This window comes from Coturnix japonica, chromosome 5 (assembly GCF_001577835.2).
Source record: "Coturnix japonica isolate 7356 chromosome 5, Coturnix japonica 2.1, whole genome shotgun sequence".
In the NCBI taxonomy this organism is placed as follows: Eukaryota; Metazoa; Chordata; class Aves; order Galliformes; family Phasianidae; genus Coturnix; species Coturnix japonica.
The window spans coordinates 48,364,051-48,385,569 of NC_029520.1; the positions used below are offsets into that span (position 1 = coordinate 48,364,051).

Genomic DNA, 21,519 nt, shown 5'->3' on the forward strand with positions numbered 1-21,519 from the left:
AGGTGTTTCCATGTTTCAAACCTCATTAAGGACCCCTTTTAGAGACCTGAATTTTGACATCTGACAATTTCTTTATCATTTAGCCACTGGAAAAAGAAGTGGAGATTCAGCATTTATAATCTCCCTTTAATAACTTGTCCAAAAATTCAGGCATATGACTCAAGATAGGAATCTCAATTATTAATCAGGAAACAAAATTGTGGTAGCTCAGAACAGGGATCTGAGAGTGATTGAATAACTTAAGACAGGGCAGTAAATAAATTGGAATTCAGATTAGTATTTCCTCATTCAAATTGTCTGCCTGTCAATATATGCTAACAAGGTTATACTTAGCAATAAATAAATAAATTAATGAAAAGCTACCCCAAAAAATTTCATATTTTTCTCAGCTTCTTAGACATTAAATGATGTCAAGAACTACTTCATTCTGCTGGCTCAGAAAATGAACCTACCTCATATCTTGAAATGTGCACTTCGGGACTAAATTTTTGACTAACAAGTTGTACAGCCTTGGAAATGGAAACCTCAATGTCCTTCTGAGATTCTTCAAAATTGAGTAAAGCTTCCTTTTGTGAGGGTTTCTTCTCCGATTTGGGCAGGATGCTGTTCATGTCACCCATAACAGCCTTGAATGAAAGAGACTTTTCAGAACACGCACAAGTTCCATTAATTATGTAACGTGATTGCTTCATAACATCACTCATGTTTTTCGAGTTGAGATAATGATCTTTGAAATGTTCTAATTTCTGTCCCTGGCAAGAGTCTAGGGCACTGATTCCAACAGTATAAACTTACTTCGTTTAACATGAATGAAAAGAAGTCTTCCTAACCACATAATGCTAAAAACTGTGGGCATAAAGTACAATAGCAATAAAGAAGAAGTACCTCTATTCTGTCTCTAGCTTCTTTAATTCGTGCTGGCAGCCCAGTGGTGTGACAGTGCTGTTGGGACACCTGACTTGAAGCATTCTTCATCAGAGATTGCAATATCTCTTCTGCTGCCATAACTTGCTCTTGGCACAAGATTCCCCTTGCAGCCAAGCTCTGGTTGAATAAAAAGCATTAGAAATGTGCACAGTATTTATGCCTTTTGGTTTAAAGAAACCAAATGAAAAGGCCAGCATTAATCACGAACAGTCAAGAACAAAATCATATATCCCAATAATAGTCAGTGTATTTTGCTGCAAAATCTCTGTGTAGAGAGAGTCTGCTGCCATCCACAGGGGATTCTGCTTGCTGACATGTTCTTTCTGTCAGTGTGATATCATCACTACTTTGTCTCAGACTCTATTAGAAGTAATTTTTTAAACGTCGTCTCTCATCTGAAAAGCCTTCCAAAAGCACAAACCGCACATTTGGATATGCATTACCTGATCACGAAGTCATCCAAAAGTAAGCGCATAATCAAGACTCAGACTTTGTAGTGAGACTGAGTGCTAAAAGGCAGGAAGCAGCTGAGTATTTTGCATTCAAAAAGTAGTGTGCCATATTTGAATATTTATCATAAAATGTCCATATCAGAACCATTTTGATCTATGAATATTCAACAAATTTTCCTGTTTGAAGTTGTCAATTAGCATTCTTTTAATGATAAACAGTGCTTTAGTGGGTTCTTGACCTATTGTGCTGTGGGAACTTAGTGACCAGATCTCTCCTGCTCACAGACATAAATGCACAATATTATTCATATTTTTGGAGGCTGAATTTCAGGGTGTCTTTACTTAATTCATTGTTTTTAATGAACTGGTGTCATACTGCAAAATGAGGATTTGTTTATAAACATATGCCTAAAAGAATGAACATAATCTTTTCACATCCTCACACTTCCTAATTCTGTAAACTAACAAGAAAGCACAAACTTCAAGTGAACTAGAGCAATATCTGGTTTGCAGTTACTGTACATGGATTTAATGTACTGAAAAACATCTGTCTGTCTTTAATCTTAGCTCTTGGACAGAAGAAATTCAATGAACCCTGCTTCTGGTTGCCACTTTCCTACCACTAGACTATGTTGCCCCTAGGGAATAAGGAATAAGCTAATGCAAAGCCTGGTATCTTTGCTGTCTCATCTTCACTGACAGGACAAGAAAATAAATCAGGCTTTACAATGAAGCTACAGAGTTGGACTTACATATTTCAACCTACCCTTTGCAAGAGAGAAACAACAATCTCTGGTTGAGAGACAAGGGACACAACAGACAGAAATGGAAGCAACAAAAAGAATTCATCAGTGCTCATTGCGGATATCTAGAACAACTGCCTGTAAACTGAGACATATAGATTATCCAAGATTCTGCTGCAAATACCTCAGGTATTCCAATTTTTTACAGGAATACATTGAACACAGACAAACTGTCCCAAGCAAGGATAAATGACAGAAAGCACTGAAAATTTGAATCTCAGCACCTTGCAAAGTTTTAATCTGCTCAAGAGCTGTGCTGCACATGACTAATTAATATCACTAGAGAGCAAGTTACCAATCAACAACACCAAGAGCACTTAATTGGTAATTATCATCTGAACACACAGACACCAGAAGACTCATTTGTTGCTAGCTCATCTAAGACTGATTCTGGGAAATAATACCAAAATACTAGAATTAGTTGACTTCCTACCACCTCATGCTGCAGCACAAAACCTGCATTTATTTCTTCATTGATGGAAGTGCATTGTACCCAAGTTATAAATCCATGCTGAAAGATAAAAATCTGATAAACAAGCATTTTAATCTGTATGTACATATGAATATATTCCCATTTTCACCTGCAAATTTTCCTCCATCTGGGGTTCCACAGGTGTCTTATGACCAATCTCACTCAGCAGGCATTCAGTCTCTGCTGCCCAGCTGTCCACACTTCCAAGGAGCTCTTCAATTTTCTCCATGCTTCCTGGAAGCTCCCTGACCTTTTCAGCAGTATCTGTGTTCTCTTCGCCAAGCTATGAACAAAGAGTAGGGTAAGATGTTCACGCTCTTCATCATTTCACAGGGATCTATCCACTTCTCCCCCATAAAATACAGTCATCAAGTTTACTTTCTTTCCTGCTTTTGCACTCAACAAGCAATGAAGGACAAATAAACACCAAACTTATACTGATAAATAAATCATCCAAGTCTTGATTTTTCAAACCTGGGAGCAGGTAGGGCAACACAACCTGTGCCCACACGGATTTCTCCTTCCCTATAAGAAAGCAGCCACATCCACACTACTATGGAGAAGAACTCCTGTGATACAGCATTTCCCAAGTTAAGCCAGGGAACTGTCAAAGGGGTTGATAGCTGGTGTTGGCCACATCTAGGCCAGTGAGTGTGATAATGGTTTAATGGTACTGGTAAATTAGGCCACATTTCAAGCATCTACCCATGCACTATTTTGAAATACACATATGTTTATATCAAGTCCAGTGCAAAGTATAACCCTATAACCCCTTATGTCCTTAAGCAGTTGTAAGATTGTCTGTTTCTGTTTTTCTTCCAAAAAGCATCTCTTAAAATGTTACTAATGGCATTTACATGCAACTCTAGATTTCTTCACTCTAGACATGGCTCTTATTAACATTCTCATTAAGCTCATCTCCTACAAAAATATTGTAATTTTTTGCCATCATTTAACATCACAGCAATACCTTTAATAAATGTCACTGAACTAAACAAAAATAGCTAAATAACTAAATAAAAAGCTTTAACCTACAATGTTACCCCCTTTAAAACGGTTTTAAAATTTTGATTTAAAAAACGAGTATTTTCTAGATTGTCACTAAGAGCATTTGAGTTGCAAAGTTATGAATGGGATGCCTCTGTGTATCCTGTGTTCCTCCTCCTTTAAAACTGGAAACAGTTGACTCAAAGATTTATTGAGCTCTGACTAACAAGCTGATAAGTTTAAAAAAGATGATTTTTAAGGCTGCTAGTCAGAAGAGCATTACAAAACTGTTATCTTACAAAGCGTGTCTTCTTGATGAATTTAGCCCATCTCCTATTCAGTTTTTTCAGCTCTTTGGCAATATTCGATCCAACTTGCTCTTTGCTGACTTCAATGAGATAGTTTCCAGCTTCATTTAATGAACCATGCACTGAATTCCAGTTTGCCAGGGTGTCTGCAGAAACCTAAAGAGAGACATCAAAATTAATTTCAAGTAGAATCCTGCCACAATTTGATTTCCAAAATGACAAACAGAAAAGCAATTACAACCACTGTCATGTAAGATGTTTTCCTTCCAGGAGTCTCTGTCCATCATGAGTAAAACAAATCCAACAACATACCTCTATTGGATACTCATTTTGTTTTTCTTCCAGCCATGTCTTTAGTAAGTAGAGGTTCTCTGTGTAACTACTCCAGGAAGACAGGACTTTCTGTAGTGTAGTATTTACATTGGAAATATAGTCTTTGCATATTGTAATCTTTAACTCCACTGTCTTAAAAAGTTTGCTGATTTCTTGAGGATCTCCAGCTAGGACATCAAAAGGGAATAATGTTATACATTCAGAAACAGAGAGATTTATTCAATAGAATTAGTACTTCACAAAAAATCCTAAGTGGAAATTAAAGAATTAAGGAAAATTAAGGAAATTAAGGAAATTAAGATCACATCGGTTCAAAACAGATGACTTATCATAAACTCATAAACTCATTATTATAAATATAAATATATAAACTCATTATGCATAGAAACTTACCTAAGTCAGGTTTGCTTATGTTTTTGTTTTTCAAATCTTCACAGATGCGAGTAGCAGTTTCCAGCTGTGTTTTAAGTCTCTTTTCTTCAACAAATTTCTACCCAAAGTGAAAAAGAATTGGCACAGGTAAAACTAACCCACATAAAACTTGATGGTAGCAAATACAGGTTGGGACACATTTTTTTTCAGTTTGAGGCTGCAACCTGGGAGTTGAACGTAAATTAAACAAAGCCTATCCAGCAACTCATCTGCACTCTATAGTCTGAATTTGACTTGTTTTCTGTTCGTGCAGAGAGAAGCTTACTGGGAAATATAAAGTCTGTAATATCATTGACTGAGTCACAGCCATGTATGAGTTAGAACTACTTAGTTCGAAAAGATCCAATACAATCCAAACTGGGGATGGAAAGGGTCAGGAAGGAAGAAATGGGTGTAGACAAACAGACTTATGGTTTGAACATTTCTTTAGGGAACGAGAGGGTTGGTCCTCAGGCTCTTAGGTAGTCTAAGGTGCATCTTACTCCAAGAACCACAACCACAGAAAAAAAAACACGGTAATAAGTATTTATGAAATCAACTGTATCAAGAGATGCTGTATTCCCACCTCGTTTACATGTGATGTTAATATTGGGGAAAATAAATAAATAAATGAGAGATTTTTTATTACTTCTTGTTGCCTCCTACTGGGGTTTTGATGAAATTTCCACTAATTTAAGTAGGGATTTTCCAGCTTGAAAAGCTTCAAAGAAACTCTTCAGAAACTTCACATTCCAAAAGGATAAGGAAAAAAAAAAGGCAAAAAAGCTGGCAAATGGGCTGGAAAGCATATGCTGTGTGGAGAGGCTGAGTACATTTTGGTTGTCCTCAAAAATGAGGCTAAGGGGTGACCACATTGCTCTCTGTGGTTTCCTGAGGAGTGAAAGTGGAAAGGGAAGTGCCTATCTCTTCTCCCCGATGAGGATAAACTCAAGTTTGAATCAAAGAGGGTGGAGAAGAGGAATAATTGTTAGAACGTGATTATGAAAAACAATTATTTTAAACTTACATTCCAATTTTCTAGCAGTGATTCCACGGATTCTTTTGTCCCGTATTTCACATCCCAAATATTTAGCTTCAGTGTTACCTCATTGGCAAATGCTGAGCACAGTCCGTAGTGGTATTCAAGAAGGGAGGTGGAGTTTGTGAAACAAATATCACTGAATCTGCAAGCAGTGAAATGCAGAAGGCATTAATGTATAGAGATGTTAGCCTAAAAATTCTGAATTACGTATATTGTATGTCCCATATCACATTCTTATCTCTAAGATGTAAAGAGATGGAAGGGCGAACTATTCAGCAGATAAGGAATTGGTGAGGTGTAGCCTTACGTCCATATAGAGGCTCGATGCTTGCTGTCCACCAGAGGCCCATCTTGGGACTGGTGCTCTATAGCATCTTTATCAACGTCATAGACAGTAGAATCAATGCACCCTTAGCTGAATGGTGCAGCTGATATAAAAAAGTAAGGGATGCCACCCACTGGGATTTGGACAGGCTTGAGAAGTGGTCCCATGAGAATCTAATTAGGTTCAACAAGGCCAAGTGTAAGGTTCTGCACTTGGGCCAGGGCAATTCCAGATACGTATACAGACCTATCTGGAATACTGTACCCAGGCCTGGGGACTCCAGCACAAGAAACGCAAAATGCTGTAAGTGGGCTTAGTTCAACTTGGAGAAGACTCCAGGGAGATCTCGTGAAGATTTTCCAGTACTTAAAGGGACCTTACAAACAGGAGGGAGACCAACTTTTTATATAGTCTAATAGCGACAGGACAAGGGGGAATTAATGACTTTAAACTAAAAGAGGGGAGAATAAAGTTGAATGGGGCCTTAGGCAGCCTAATCTAGTGGTTGGGAACCCTGTTCATGGGAGGGGCTGGAACTAGATGATCTTTAAGACCTCTTTCAACCTAAACCATTCTACTATTATATATGAAAAAATCTTTATGGTGGAAGTAAAATTTTAAGAACAGGTTTTTTTTCTTCTTTTTAATATAGTAGTTCGATTTATGGAAATCCTTAAATGGTTAAAGAAGCCTTTAATGGTTAGAGAGCGGCATCCGTTATCTGTATTTCAAAGAATCTCATGCTAAGTAAGTAGATTCACTGATCATTTTTGAAAATATCCTTCAAAAGCTTTATGGGGTTTCACACTCTGTAAATCTCAGCTTTCCAAAATGGTACGAAAATAAAAATTAGATACAGATTCCCCACATCCAAAAAAGAATCCTTATTTTCAAAGAATTTCCTTCCTACCCCAAGTGGGTACTTCCAATCCACACTAGCACAGGGCACCTGAAAAGCTCCTGTTAATGTGCTTCATTTTGTACAAATAATAAGACTTCCACTGGAGCAACAAATTAAACTGCCTGCTCAACATACCAGTCAACATGTGCTTAAATGGAAAATGTGCTTATTCTGCAAGGCACGGACAAGTTATGTGCAAGTCAATAGGACAACTAGAATACAACACAGTCATAGGAGAAGGAATTTAAGTATCACAACCTTCTTTTCATTTCCTCTAGCTTTTCAGGCACTATTAGTGGCATATTCTTCTCATCTTTATTCTCAAATGATTGAAGGGTGTCCAAGTGAGAATCAAAACTATTCATCAAGCCCTGGAAAGAAAAAGAAACAGTAAGCTATTCATATCAATACTCAAGCCAACTAGTATTAAACCATTCTACAAACTGCAAGACATCTCTTATTACAGTGAGAATATTAAAAACAAGACAATCTTTCAGTGCCTTTATTCATTAGCGTATAATGAAAATCTTATCAACTGTATCACCTTCTGAAGTGCATATTTACTATAGCAACATATAATTTTCTTACCACTGGGCATCTAGAACTACACAATCCATGTCATCAGGTTTTCTCCCTCACTTTTATTACCATCTTTAGAACAAAACTGAATCATTTTAATGGGTTTAGGATATTAAGTTTTTCCTTGTTATATGTTAGCAAAACCCAAAAGCAAAACCTGCTGAATAAACTTACTGTATCATATTTGCTTAATACTTAGTCTGAGCAACCAAAATCATAGATGAAACGGCCAATATTTGGCAAAGCCATTATCAGTGAAAAAAAACAGCCATTTCTCCTAACAGGAACTGGCGCTCACAACAACCTCCTGTTCCTATTCTTTCAAACTAACATTAAGGACTAGTTAAAAAAATATTCAACTTCAACTTGTTTGTAAAAAAAAAAGACAAGTAAAGTACCACAGTGATCCAACCAAGCACTAATACACTTAAGCTTGTTAAAGTTTTCTAACTCCAAGCATTTAAAATATTATCAGTGTAAAGACCTCAAGATCAGAATAAATAACTCTCATGATACTGAGGTATCAGAATACTTTCCATTGCTTTGAATGGAATAACAGAGTGATTCAGCAAATACTTGACTTTAAACACATAAGCTGCGTGAACATAATGGAATGTAGCCCTGAGCACAAGTGCTTTTCTGAACAGGTATGTATCAAGCCTAGATTTAAAGATAAGGATGCAATTACTCTGTACTATTACTTAACAAACATTGCAGGAGCCACATAAAATAGCAGAATTGTCTCATTCACTTTTCACTTCAATTTAATCTCACTCCGCTGAAGTCAGAAACCTTCCCCTTATAGACCTATGCAGTTACTTAAATAAACCCACAGAAATCAACAGTATCTTCTGGAGGGCTTTTCATCTTCAGAAGATAAATATATCCATACTGCTTTCCGAAATACCAAATAGCAACTCCATGGCAAGTACTTTACCAGGTGAGACTAAAGGAAAACATTCCTTTGTGATCAACTTACCTTAAATACTGAAATTATTTCACTGAAGAGAGACATGGCTTTAAATGGGTCCTGCAAATCAGGCAAATCTTCTGTTTGCAGATGTTCTACCTGCTGAAGCCAAGCCTCAATGCCATCCAGAGGTGGTGGCAACATCTGGTCCAGCTCTGCTTTCCATTCATTAATCTTAAAAATAAAAACAAGCAATTACATTTGTCACTATTATTCCTTTCTCCATCCCTAAGATACAGGCCTGCTCTGTTCTGTAAGCTGATGCTCTAGACACCCCAGAAAAAAGAGAAGAAGTAGGGAACAAGGGATGTTCTGGACCAGCTGCCTATTATAAGAAGTGACAAGTGAACATTTCTTCTATAAGGAGCAATTATAAACAAAGCCCAACATACTCTCAGATGCAACAGAGGGAGACAACATTGCCAAACTCATAGCAAAGCACTGACCAACCTGATCTATCTACATCCCAGTCTGTACTGTGGGAAAGAAAATATGATCATACTTCTCCTAGGTGCAGCATTATCTGAACCATAACTTTATCCTCAAATAACCTTGCAAGTATTAATAGGCCAAAACCTTTCATCTGAAGGCTGCTCAAAAATAACCAGATACAGGCCATTTTTATTTTATTTTTTTACAGATATCACACAGTCCTAAAGCTCAGAAGGCAGAAAGGTAATATACAGCCTCTTTCCACCTCCTCTTTTGCACTGTAAACCACTCAGTTTGTTTGAACTTTAGGCTCAGGATCAATACTGCTTTCACTGATGCAAATAAATATCAGCTCCCTGCTTTTCCCTGTGCATATTCCTGGGCTAAGTTTAGGCTTCCACATCAATCACATTCACACATGCAACAAGGTGAGTTGGAATTGCCTCTGACCTGAGAGATGAGTTTACTCCATTCTTCCCTCATCTGCTGCTGGCCTTCACTCAGCTCGGCTTCACTTCTTTTTGATGATAACAGGGGAAGAAATGCTTTTTTTTCTTGATTAAATGCTTCCATAAACGACATCATTTCCTACAGATAAAAAAGAAGAGTAATTCATACAAAATAACTTGGATGGAACTCATGGATCTCAATACTGTCTTTGAACACACTGGTAGGAACTCCATTAACTTCAGAGAATGTGATTCGTCCCTTTGTGGCCATGTAGGCCATTTTATTACCAACTCCAACTAGATACCAAGGGAAATTTTACCTCAGACACAATCTATAGTCAACATTTCAAGTATTCCTCTATGTCATTAGCTGAATCTACTATAATTATTATCACAGATATTGAGAAGCTGACCTTACAAAGGCCCTATGGAATCTTGCCCACATTTTCAACTATGTCAGTTAATTAAAAGACATTACATTACTCTCTCCAAAAAACTTTGCTCTGCTCAGGAATGGAATAGCACATATCTGTTTCCAAAGAGAAATAATTTTACCCTTTTCTTCCCTCAATTATTTGAGAGCATTTACTGAATTCAAGGTTTCCATCTCTTGTTTCATTTAGGATCTTGGCCCAGGCAATGAAGATAAAAGTCTGTTTCTCAGAACATTCTTAATATTTACTTTTGAAAAAGCAGTTAAATACAAAATGCAACTTACTTTGTACTTCTGGTAATATGTTTTACTCTCTGTGTCCACCAGCAAATCTGCTAACTTTTTTTCCTGCACAGCCAACCAGCTCACGGTCTCTGTTACTTTACCCTAGTAATTAGAGCAGAAAATCTCATGTTTCTGTTTTGAAAGCCTTGTTTTTAATTCACATTGTGCCACAAAACAACATATACTGAGCATATGATAACCCCATTCAAAGCCATTGGAAACAAACAGTGTTTCCTGGGGACTCTAATGAGCTTTGGGCCAGCTGCTACTATAAAGCAAGGCCAAAGTTTTAAACTTGTCTCCTGGATATACAAAGCCAAATTAAACAAAGAGCCTGATTGCAGTCCTACTGGAAGGACATTATCAATATGGAGATATGTAAATTGATGCAATTAATTAAGGCAATTAATGTACAAACTCTAATAGGAATTGTTTGGGTTGGAAGGGATCTTTAAGATCATCTAGTTCCAACCCCCCTGCTATAGGAGAATATAGATTACAGACAACTTGGTTCTCCAAACACCATAGTATAGGAGAATATAGACAACAGACAACTTATAGCTTGCAAGCAACTGCTGCTCACTCTACATACAAGCCATAACATTTAAAGCTGATTGTTCTGCACGTTTGCAAATTCATCTGCTTCCGCTCTGGTATTTACATATTGACTTGAGAGTGCACATGAAAACAATCAAGCTTAAAAACATTCTTGGTAATAGATAAATGAGTTAAAAACAAACAAACAAACCCACAAACTATAAACAAGACCACCTGCACAGGACTTCCAACAGTACCATCAAACACATAGGAGTATCAGAAGTTTCAAGCCAATTCAATACTGTCAGTAGCCGAATCAGAGGATCAAACTATGAAAGATAACTGTTACTGCATCATGCTACAAGCTGGGAAAAGGAAGTACTGATAACCCTGGCAGTGACAAGGCATATTTGTTACAAAATGCCTCAGTCATAAACCAGATTAACCTACCTGCATGTCTTCAGTCTCAGGCATATTCCTGGAGTATTGTAAAAACTGAGCCACATACGTCATGATTGATTTTTCATCCGGATTCATTACGTCAACATCTACAAGAGCCAATACATCATTTACATAATTATTCAGCCCTCTAGACTCGATCACATAATTACACACTGTACTGCAGTTGTTAAAACACATTAGCATAAATATGTTTATTTTGCAGTAGCTCGCATAACATACCACTGAAATTAGTATGTAATAAAATTCTTCCCCTGGGAACCATGCTATAACATGAGAAACTAACAAACAAGTTTCTCCTATGAAGGGAGAAGTTCCATATTCTGCCTTTTTCATATTGTTCCTGAATATATATCCCATGTACACTCGGTGTTAAACAATAAAGAACTGCAGGTTAGAGCATTACAGTAAAGATCAATGTTTCATTTCAAACATGAACAAAGCCTTACTTTTTGCCTGCATTACAAGTCAACACATGTAGGATTATATTAATCTCGCTCATTACAAGAAAGCAGGTTGCTTACCTTCTGGTTCAAGAAGCCGTGGAATATTGAGCTCCAATTCGGCAATTCTGAAAGCCTCATCCAGGTTTTCTTTATTGCTTCTTGCCTTTGCCTTCTCCAAATCAATCAGACCTGGTCTTAAGGCATTGATGATAGCTAAAAAAGGCAGTCCACTTCTCCAGCTTGACTTGAAATCAGTCACACTGATAGAACCATACCTATCCCAAAAAAGGATTAGAAACAAAACACAACAGCACATTTACTCAGATGTCATAAGTGAGAATTCAGAAATACGGTATCAATTTGGTAGCATGATATATGAAAGAAATCCAAGAAGTTACAGAGAACTTTGCCAATAGATTTCTGAAAAAGTCAGGTCAGAAAATGATAGATACAGTAATACTCAGCACTACAATGACATTTTTTTTTACTTGGTTTTGCAAAATGCTACAATGTTTTCTTCTTATACTGCATTCTGAAGCTAAGAATTACTGATTCAGTATTCTTTCTGAATACAATCTTTGCTCTCACAATCAATGCATTCTGTGTGATGGAGAAATAACAAGAAACGCACTGAAGTTGTTGCAAAATAAAGGTGTTTGTCCATCAGACCACTGAGATTTGGAATCCTTTTTGTCATTTCAGAAAACCCAGACCTTAAAACTATTGGTGCAGGAGAGATATTTTTCTCTTACTTGGTGCCCTTTAAACACCTTCCGTTAAGTGGTGCCCAGACAGCGCTGTGAGGGACCCAGAAAGCTTTCTAAGCCACGCTGAAATCTGGGACAACTTTCCAGAAGCAGCTGATGTATTATGAGTATGCTACTGAGTGGAAAGTATGTAGGGCTTCAGGAGATAAAACAGCTACAAAACAATGGGCCAGGATTTTCAAAAGACTTGTTCCTTTAACAAAAAACTACAGGATTAACTGATAACAAAGTTATTAAATGCAATGACAGTTCAGAAAGGATGCTATGTAACAGACAGTAATATTGCTGAAAGCAGTTATACTGCTGAAAATAAGGAACAATCAAAGGAGGAGGATTAAATGGATGGAGGGCTCTCTTTTACATGCTGGTCAATCGTGCTTTGATAAAACACAATCAAAATGTAAAATATAGTGACTAAAAATATTCACTCAGAAAGTAAACAGGCCTTTTCCTGACCCTAAACAGCTTCAAATATTAGTAGAATGTTACTAGAAAATAAAGCTATCAAAAAGCTGGGGAGAAATGGTTGACATTATTCTAAAAGATATTTGAAATGCCTTTAAGTGTTGCAGTAGCCCTTGAAGAAAATGTAAAATGTATAGCTTGTCCCCTGCAATAAATGTCTGTTTTATTTTAGGCTGCGTGCTGTGAATGCTCCCACTGAAATCAGCAAAGCTGGGGGTATAAAATGACATACAAAGACATCAGCGATTGAGGCCTGTTCCGTTCACTAGGACCATCTTTGGGGATCATGCAGTGCTTTGACAGAATACTTGTCATTCTGTCTGTCTCATGTTCCATGAGAGATGTTGGAATCCTAGAAACCCCAAATTTTCCTTTCAAAAAGTAAGTAACTGCTGCAACTTTGTTAACCGGTGCCAACAACGAGGATTAAAACTAGCAAATCATGTAAGCATTCCACTAGACTTATCACACAGGAAACTGTAAGCTCCTAAAAGAGAAAAGCCAAACAAACTAATTTACATTGCGGTGTTTTATTAGTAGGATTAGCCTCACTTTATTATATTCAAAGGGCTCATTTCATAACGCTTAGGGCTTGATTGATGCTAAAAGTGCTGATAACATCACCCAAATTCTAAAGCATTTTTTGCAAAGCCCTCACTAAGTAATATTAAGGAAAAAAAAGAAAAAAAAAAAAAAAGAAAAATATCACATTTAGAGAAAAACTGTAAATACAAAATGTAAAATACTGTTTACACGTATTGGATGAAACTTACAGTGAACACTGTTCTTTTGCCCAAAGCAAAAGTGCCTTTGTAGCAGACATCTTCCACCGTTCCTTAATTTTAGCACTTCTTTTAGCCGATCGCTTTGCCTTTGGGGAGGAGTCAACAGTGCTTGAACAATCAAGAGAAGGCTGACTGTAAGTGCAAGCAAGTGTCCTGGCAAGTTCTTCAATCTGTCAGAGATGATGGGAGAATTTAACCAGGTTACAGTGAAAACTTCCAAGACATTAATGGCAAAAAAACACAGAGTATTAGAAAGGACTCAACTAAGCTGTATTAGCAGTTCTGCTCAATAGACCTCAGAAATCTACAGCTGGTTAGAAAGGCTTAATATAGATAAAAGATAATGCACACCACTACACACAGCACAAATACTCCAGTATCAAAGTACCCCCACCAAGAAAAATATGGGCTAAAAACTAATATTTAAAGAACTTTGCTCATAGATTCTCTCCTGAGTCCCTATCACCATTTAATCACAAAAGCACCTAGGTTAATTCACTGCAGGTCTCCTGCTAGACAGCTGTTTGGTTCCATTATTCTCTGCAGTCCATCAACAGGATTTTAGCAATGCAATGTGCTTTCAGACTTCCCTTTCTCCCCATAATGCCCTGCCACACAAGATGTAGACACACTACGTAAGAAACATCACAACGGCATCCTTCGCGTCATTTCTGATACTTGGTATTAGAAAAACAAAGAGCAAGAATTACATAAAGGCTCACAAAACAAGTTAGAGCACAGCCAACACTGAAGAGGGGTCTGCCCCTGAGGGAGATGGATATGAGCCACTCTACACTAATTGCTCCATTTCATAGTTTCATAGTTTCATAGTTTTGTGCGGGTTGGAAGGGACCTTAGAGATCATCGAGTCCAGCCCCCGGGATTCGAGCCTCTGTGTAGCATTTGGTGCTCTATTAAGAGCTTAAGCATTACAGGCCTTAGCAAGACTAAGTTTAGCTGATTTTTAATGAGTTATTTTTAAAAATCTCAATATCTGCACTTCCTACCATTTTCAGTTAAATGATGTCCAAGTTGTAATGCTACCATCACACTGGATAAGCAGCTCGGAGACAGGCAGGATGCACTGGTGCATCTCCTTTCTGATTTATCACTTTAACATGTCAGAATATAATCTTCTGCTTTGTACTAATTTGTTTCTTTGTGCAGCCGTGTAAGCCAACATATTTTTGTGCTTTTTCTCCCCTACTGAAAGACTCCCTCGCATTACTGAAATACTTACATGAAAATGAAATATAATTGTCCAAATTAGGCCAAGCACAATGGAAGGTTTTCCTTCAATAATGTCAGCAACATGAATATTTATAAGCTTGAGCTAGGAAGGGAAAAAAGGATCATTGTTAACAAAGAAAATGCTCCACCAGCTAAACTGGCTTTACTTGTGAATTTTAAAGTTAATACTCACTGATTTGTTCCTTAAAAATGTCAAAGCATTTTCTATGTTGCTTCTGCACTGAAAGGTATTAAATCCTTTTTCCCGTGGCTGCAAAGCAAAAAGAATAGGTTACATTCTCAGTTGTAAAAATTCCTTTTATTTCCATTTTGATAAGGAGAGCCTTGCAAAGATTCATGAATGACTTTGGATCAAATTATTTCAATGCGATTCAGAGACAATGATATAAGCTTAAGTTACTTGAAAATAGCTCTATGACTTCAGGGGGATTGTTAATGTCCTCACAGTTTAGAATATGCTGCAGTTTCTTCTGGATTTGACAAAGCACTGAGGTAATATTTGTATTGTTCTGTCTTACCAGATGTTGACCTGAAAGCACTTCCAACAGATCCAAAAGCATATGTCCTTGCTGAATGTCCGTATATAGGTCTGAGATAACAGAAGGAGGTGTGTGCTGCAAAATAAATTTCAGTGTACGTGACACCATCTTTAGTTACTTTAAATTCACCATGTTACAGAACATGAAAGATTATTCCACTTCATTGTTAAAAAACAGTTTCATATCTTTTATTTTTCAATGAGTTGAACTATAAATCCTGCATCTAATCAGCCACATCTTGCTCCTTCTAACACATTACTGTGTTTGTTTCTTATTCCCACTTTTCTCATCTCAGAGTTTTATTTATACAAGTTACTTTAGGACACATTTTCAAGTATTTATGATACTTTTCAAGGAGACGTGTAGCAAAAAGAAGTAACTGTGAACAAAAGGAAAGTTAACATAAGCAGTTAATTCATATTTTTACTTCCTTTTCAGTACATACTGAGTATAAATAAGACTATAGAGCTGAATAACTAAGCTGTTACTCTCTCACCCATACGTGGACAACACAAATCTATCATCAGCTCAATGGTTTCTGCTCAAGAAGCAGCCCAAACTGGATATTTATCTGAGCAAGTCAGACCCACAGCACACGCTGTATAAACTACTCAGTGATCATCTCATCAAACCCATGTTTGTGGATTGCATAAGTGAGTAATACTTCCCTACATACAGTAATAATAACCTGAAATTTAGAATCTCATAAAACGCTGAGATTTATGCCACAGCTCAGTAAGAAGTTTTATTAAATCAACAAGAAAGACAGTTGTCTCCTTACAATCCATCTCTTGTAAATGTCCTTGGACTATCACCAATACAATGCTGTTACACTTAATAAGCACGTTTTCCAGTCAGTGCTTATAATGTTACATTAATTTTGTTAAAGAAATAATAATAACCTTCTAAGAACACATCCAAACCAAAGAAGGCAAAAAGTGTTTTTCTCCTAAAGAATACCCTTCTTACCTTTGCCAGTATTGAATTTATCCATGTTGTAAATGTTTTCTTCTGAGTGCACTCTCGCTGCACTGGGGAAAAAGGAAAAGCAAAATGGTTAATGAAATGAAAAAATAAAATCATCTGGTTTTATTTCTCTTCCTCAAAACAATAAGGTCTGCTCTTCCAGATATGAGAGTAGATAGAGCTTAATATTAGTTTTTCTCAACATTTAGTGTTCATATTTTCTTTTTGCTTGCAGTGATGATAATGTAAGAAGCTCCATTACTATCAACCATACTTCTCTGCTGGATACAGCAAAGAGCAACAAAGGTTTTCTTGAAGGCCCAGCAAATGCAAGCAGCAGTGTGTACACAACATCCTAGAAAGCAATTCATCTAGAATAACTCCATCCATCACTCAGAGACCCAGCCTGTCACCCAGGTCCTGTAGGCTGTCACTAAGTGAAAAAACACCAGCAGCTGCAAGGGGAGACAGCAAACTATTTAAGCCCCTGCACTAAAAAACAGAATATTTAAACAATTTCTCACATCAGGCTAAATTTCAAAAGTGGGGGAAGCCTTTCTCTGTTCCTTGTGGATTGCAGAGAAGAAGAAAAGAGAATCGTTGTATAGTTCTTTCAGAAAGTGAAGAGGAATATCTGGGAGCAGAGAGTAAGGCATGTACCTTGTCAAAATAAATACCAAGACTTTGCACTTGGCACGAGGCAATCTATACAAACGTAACTATTCACTTGAACAGCAGAGGATCAGGACCTAATTTCACTTCACCACAGATATTAAACTGTTCGCCCCCTCCCCAGTGTGTGAAAGCTGAGCAGAGCAAGCAGCTCAGTCCAACCACCCTTCTGTCCCCCCCAGGAAAAATGCCAAGACAGGGCTGTGAAAAGCAAACATCCCTGCTGTGTGCCTGAGATAACAGCAGGTGTTGGCCACTGAGATGGCAGCCTTTCAGTCTCACTGCTAACCCAGATGCTGCACAGGCACTGCCACACACAAAACCCACATCCCACCTGTGCCAGCCATCTCACAACCTCCTTTCTGTCTCCCTTTCCACATCAGCTTTGTCTGGAAGCAGGCTGGCTTCTAAAAGAACAAGCCAAAAAGCAGTGTCCACCCCAGGGGCCTGCCTGGAGCTGCAGAAGGGTGGTCATCCCTTCTTCTTCCCTTCCCCTGTTTGCCATGTGAATCAGCACCCATAGGGCTGCACTGGTTCCACACAGACACTACAAACACATCATGTGGACTGTTGAGGGAGAGTAAGCTTACACTGATGAGCAGATGTTCCAGTCACTTAAACCACCTCCTTCAGCCTGTGCCAGCCCCGCAGCCTTGTCAGCCATCCCCTGCCAGAGGCTGAGGCAGACACCGGGCCATTCTGTGCATGCCTGGGGCAGCTCCTGAGGCAAAGCTCAGCCCCTCCTGTCTGCCTGCCTCCAGCCTCCCCCAAAGGAACCAGGGAGGCGAGATGAGATGGGTAGAAGTGATGCAAAGCAGACAGAAAGCACAAGGCACACATGCTATACACCAATCAGATTCACAACACACACTCAGAGGACATAAACAGCATGGAGGTATTGGCTTCATGTTAGCACAGGACCCAACCACACCCTTTGGTTTAATACCTGTATGGGTGCTATTCCAATTACCTAATGAGCGATTACGGAGTAGCTGCACTCTTTTATCAGGCTGGAATCTCTGGCACTTGAAAAGGAGCAGAAAGCAAATATTAAACGCTTTGCCAGTCGTCTGCGGCCCTTCCAGGTGCTGCTCTTGCCAAAAGCTGCCTGCAGTTTAGAGGACGTGCTTTAGGAATTGGTAACTGAAAGACCACTTGAGGACACTTGCTCTTTTTTTGGTTCAGTCTCTCCATATTAATGTACAGAAGCATTATGCAACATGGGCCAGGTACTACAAGTGTTGATATGGGCGGCTCACAGACAAACATCTCACAAGCAAATGGACATAGTAGTTACCTTGCTGCGCATGTGTAAGAACAAGTTATGCACCCACAACCTACAGCCATAGCCTAGTGCAGCTCAGCAGCCTGCCTTTCACGTAGCTGCAGCCTCTGCTGCAGTCTGGCTTATTTTCCTATTGAAATTAAAAACAAATAAATAAATTCTCATGAATCAATAAGAAAACTCAATGCCTACCAACACAACACAGCTCATTCCAGATGTGCTTCTGGCACGCCGGCAGGCAGTCAGATTTCAATTTTCAGGCTGAGTGTGTTTCCCCTGACTCCACTGCTTGGAGGCTCTAATGATTTAATCGAGGTCTCAAATTCTTATCTCTACCACGTGGTTAATTAATTCGGATTTTTATTTTTATGAGGATGAATGGATTCTTTGTCAGGCCTTTTTATAGGAGTCTGAGTGACCTCGGTTTTATCTTGTCCTAGTTTTCAAAGTGCTACTGACCCAGAATTAAAAAAAGCTATCAAAAAATTCCTGATAATTTCTTTCACTTTGGGAAGAAGACAGAAGGTAAATCTGAGAGAACAAAATATGAACCTGCTAATCTGGAAACATCCAAAATCTATCACATTTCACCCTGCATTTTAAAGCGAATCTTCAGAACAACTCTTTAGAAAGGAACAGCATAGAAGGAGCATGTCACATAGAGTTGCTGTAAATCAATAGATACTGTTGGACAGGACAATAGCTGTTTTATCCAGTAATGAGCTATCAGCAAGTGCCATAAAGTAGGCCAATCATTAAGGGCTGGAGCACAGGACATGTTAGATTGCAGCAGGGGCCGTGGCAATGCAGAGCTCTCCTGGGAGGAAGAAGACGGGAGGGCAGGAATGTCAACCTTCCTCTGATGGTGACATAGAAAAGCCAGAGTGAAAACTCATCTCCTCTCCATGGCTGCCCTTTGTTCCTTCTTTCCTGAGGTGGGAGATGGCTCCACGGAAATAACTCCCTCCCTTGGCAGGGAGCCGAGGGAAGCAACCCCCAGCTCAGCACAGCAGATGTAGCCTGTTCCACTCTGCCTATCAAAAAGAAGTCACCAAACACTGCAGAGGTTTTCTTCTATTGCTAGGCCTGGTGCCTTGCCGTCAGTGAATCCTTTACAACCGAGTGCCCTTTTATTGTTTGTTTAAAACTCAAACAATTCTTTGAAATTAACGAACGCAACCCTATCGTCTCCCCACCTCTGATCTGACTGACATAATTACCATTTGTGTGTGCTATTTTTGCATCTTCCTTCCACCACACACAGGTCACTTGAGGATACACCTACAGGAGGAAGCCATGCAGCTCAGTAGGAGCAGATCAGGTGCTCGATGAGCTCACAGTCAGAAGTTGGTGTATCCACGTGTATACGGGGAAGAAAGTTTGCACTCAAGCAGCTCTCGACTGAATGTTTACAGATCACTGAGGTACCTTTTTGGAGCTTATATTTCAGTTGCATCCAAAATACACGCTTCCATTGTCTATGACAACTCAACAGGAATGTGGCCAGCAGGGTTAACTTGGAGAGCTCCTTCAAGAGAGCACTTTTGCTACCAACTAAAACACCAAGCAGGTACATAAGCAAAGGGTAGGAACTATCAGAAGGATTGTTATGTCTTTGCCTGCTCAGGGAGCGGTGAGGAATTCTCCCCCCTGCTCATTATGTCATCCATTCCCTTCCACACAGTAGCACAGTTTCACTTACAGCAGACAGGAAAGCAGGGGAGCAGAGTTATTTCCAGCATTTATGTTCAGTAACATGGTGTTAAGCAATTAAAACAAACACCGTATTTTCTGTCAAGATTAAGTTTTTCCAGAGGCCAATGAACAGGATGACAATGTTTCTACAGAAATGGGGCTTTTCAAATCCAAACAGCATTTAAGTATTAACTAATTAACCACTACCGCGTTAGTGTAGAAAGTTCCCACTTGCTGCACAATCTCCACTCAACCTTCTTTTCCTTTTGTAATCAAATTATCCAATTTACCCAAAGCGTTGCTAACTCAGGAAGCCTGTTCACACTGAGTTTGGCACTCCTGGCCTTCTTAAATACTTTCACTGGTCTCATTGCCAGGATTCTGGAGCAGCTCTGAGTCATCACAGTATTTACTAACAGAACAGCCCCTGGAGTGAGGCACTGCAGTACTTGGGGGCACAGACAGAGGTTGTGGGTTAAATTCTTTAAGGTACTAAATCACATCATTTAGAAATCAACATACCTTTAATGATAAGGGCTTATGTGGCTTCTTCTCTAACTTTCTCTTGCAAACCCAGGCTGGAGCAGGGACTTAAACATTGGTGGTTCTCAGTGTCCTAAGCCAATGATTCAGAAGCAACCCACTGCCCTCAGTCACTGTAATGCTAGTTTTTAAACAAGTTGAGCACTCAACAATGCCTTTAGCGAACTGAAACCTGTCTAGCAAGGAACACATTTACACAATTATACAGTCTATTTTTTTTTCAGTGGGCATTATAAACAGGCCAGAATATCCAGGAGTGATTTTTTTTAAGGCAATCTCTTATGTCTCCCAATCCAGCCCACCCCATCACATGGCTTGAAGCCGTTCAGATCCAGATCCTCATGAACGCAGTGTAAACAGGGCATAAGTTTCAGTGCAGCTCCTCTGGGAGCTTTTCCATTTGCAAAAGTCACTCTTGAAAAATCATTAGCATTTAGTGGACTTTTTTGGATCACTCCCTTTAAAAAATATATATAATCAACAAACGAACGTGCAGCTGTAATAATACACCAACCTCAGCAGAAGAAGCATAAAGCTGGAGCAAAATAATGTTGGGTAAGAATTCTAAGTCTCCCTGACCTCTGGAAGATTAAGTGCGCCTCAGAGCAGTATCCTCCTTTAAGTCAATTACTCATATCTGAGTGCAATCTACTACAAGTTGCACAATAAAATCCATCCATATATATCAAAGCATTTAATTTTAGTCAGAGAAGAACAGGTTTTTGATTAGTCATAAAGGATAAGACCCTAACTGCATGAAAATAACATAATTCACTTATCTAATAAGGCACTCTTCTGAAACAGTCTTAGCAGCCATATTATGTTATTATTGTGTTCGTTACAGCAATAATCTGTAGTACTTAGATAGGTCAGTGAGAACAGCCAGAAATTATGATCCTTACAGTTAATTAAACAGTGAAGTAAGTAAATGCCTCAAACTCTGTGAGCTAAAACACAATCTCTTGTGTCTGAATTAGCTCAGAAAGAATGGAGAAAATAA

The 21,519-nt window shown here is 38.6% G+C and overlaps 1 protein-coding gene across 6 annotated transcripts in view; it reads right to left on the reverse strand.

The window, feature by feature from the left end:
• The window catches only part of SYNE2 (spectrin repeat containing nuclear envelope protein 2), a 156,243-nt gene that overhangs the window by 117,034 nt on the left and 17,690 nt on the right, over nt 1–21,519 (reverse strand). For all 6 annotated transcript variants that reach the window (XM_015865456.2, XM_015865457.2, XM_015865454.2 and 3 more), the window contains exons 3-20: nt 16,328–16,389; nt 15,338–15,433; nt 14,992–15,069; nt 14,809–14,901; nt 13,557–13,738; nt 11,630–11,826; nt 11,097–11,194; nt 10,110–10,211; nt 9,393–9,530; nt 8,520–8,684; nt 7,220–7,332; nt 5,721–5,877; nt 4,676–4,772; nt 4,262–4,449; nt 3,941–4,105; nt 2,764–2,937; nt 886–1,044; nt 453–626 (exon numbers count right to left, since the gene is read on the reverse strand). In XM_015865456.2, the coding sequence (XP_015720942.1) occupies nt 453–626; nt 886–1,044; nt 2,764–2,937; nt 3,941–4,105; nt 4,262–4,449; nt 4,676–4,772; nt 5,721–5,877; nt 7,220–7,332; nt 8,520–8,684; nt 9,393–9,530; nt 10,110–10,211; nt 11,097–11,194; nt 11,630–11,826; nt 13,557–13,738; nt 14,809–14,901; nt 14,992–15,069; nt 15,338–15,433; nt 16,328–16,389 (2,438 nt within the window). The remainder of the gene's footprint in view (nt 1–452; nt 627–885; nt 1,045–2,763; nt 2,938–3,940; nt 4,106–4,261; nt 4,450–4,675; nt 4,773–5,720; nt 5,878–7,219; nt 7,333–8,519; nt 8,685–9,392; nt 9,531–10,109; nt 10,212–11,096; nt 11,195–11,629; nt 11,827–13,556; nt 13,739–14,808; nt 14,902–14,991; nt 15,070–15,337; nt 15,434–16,327; nt 16,390–21,519) is intronic.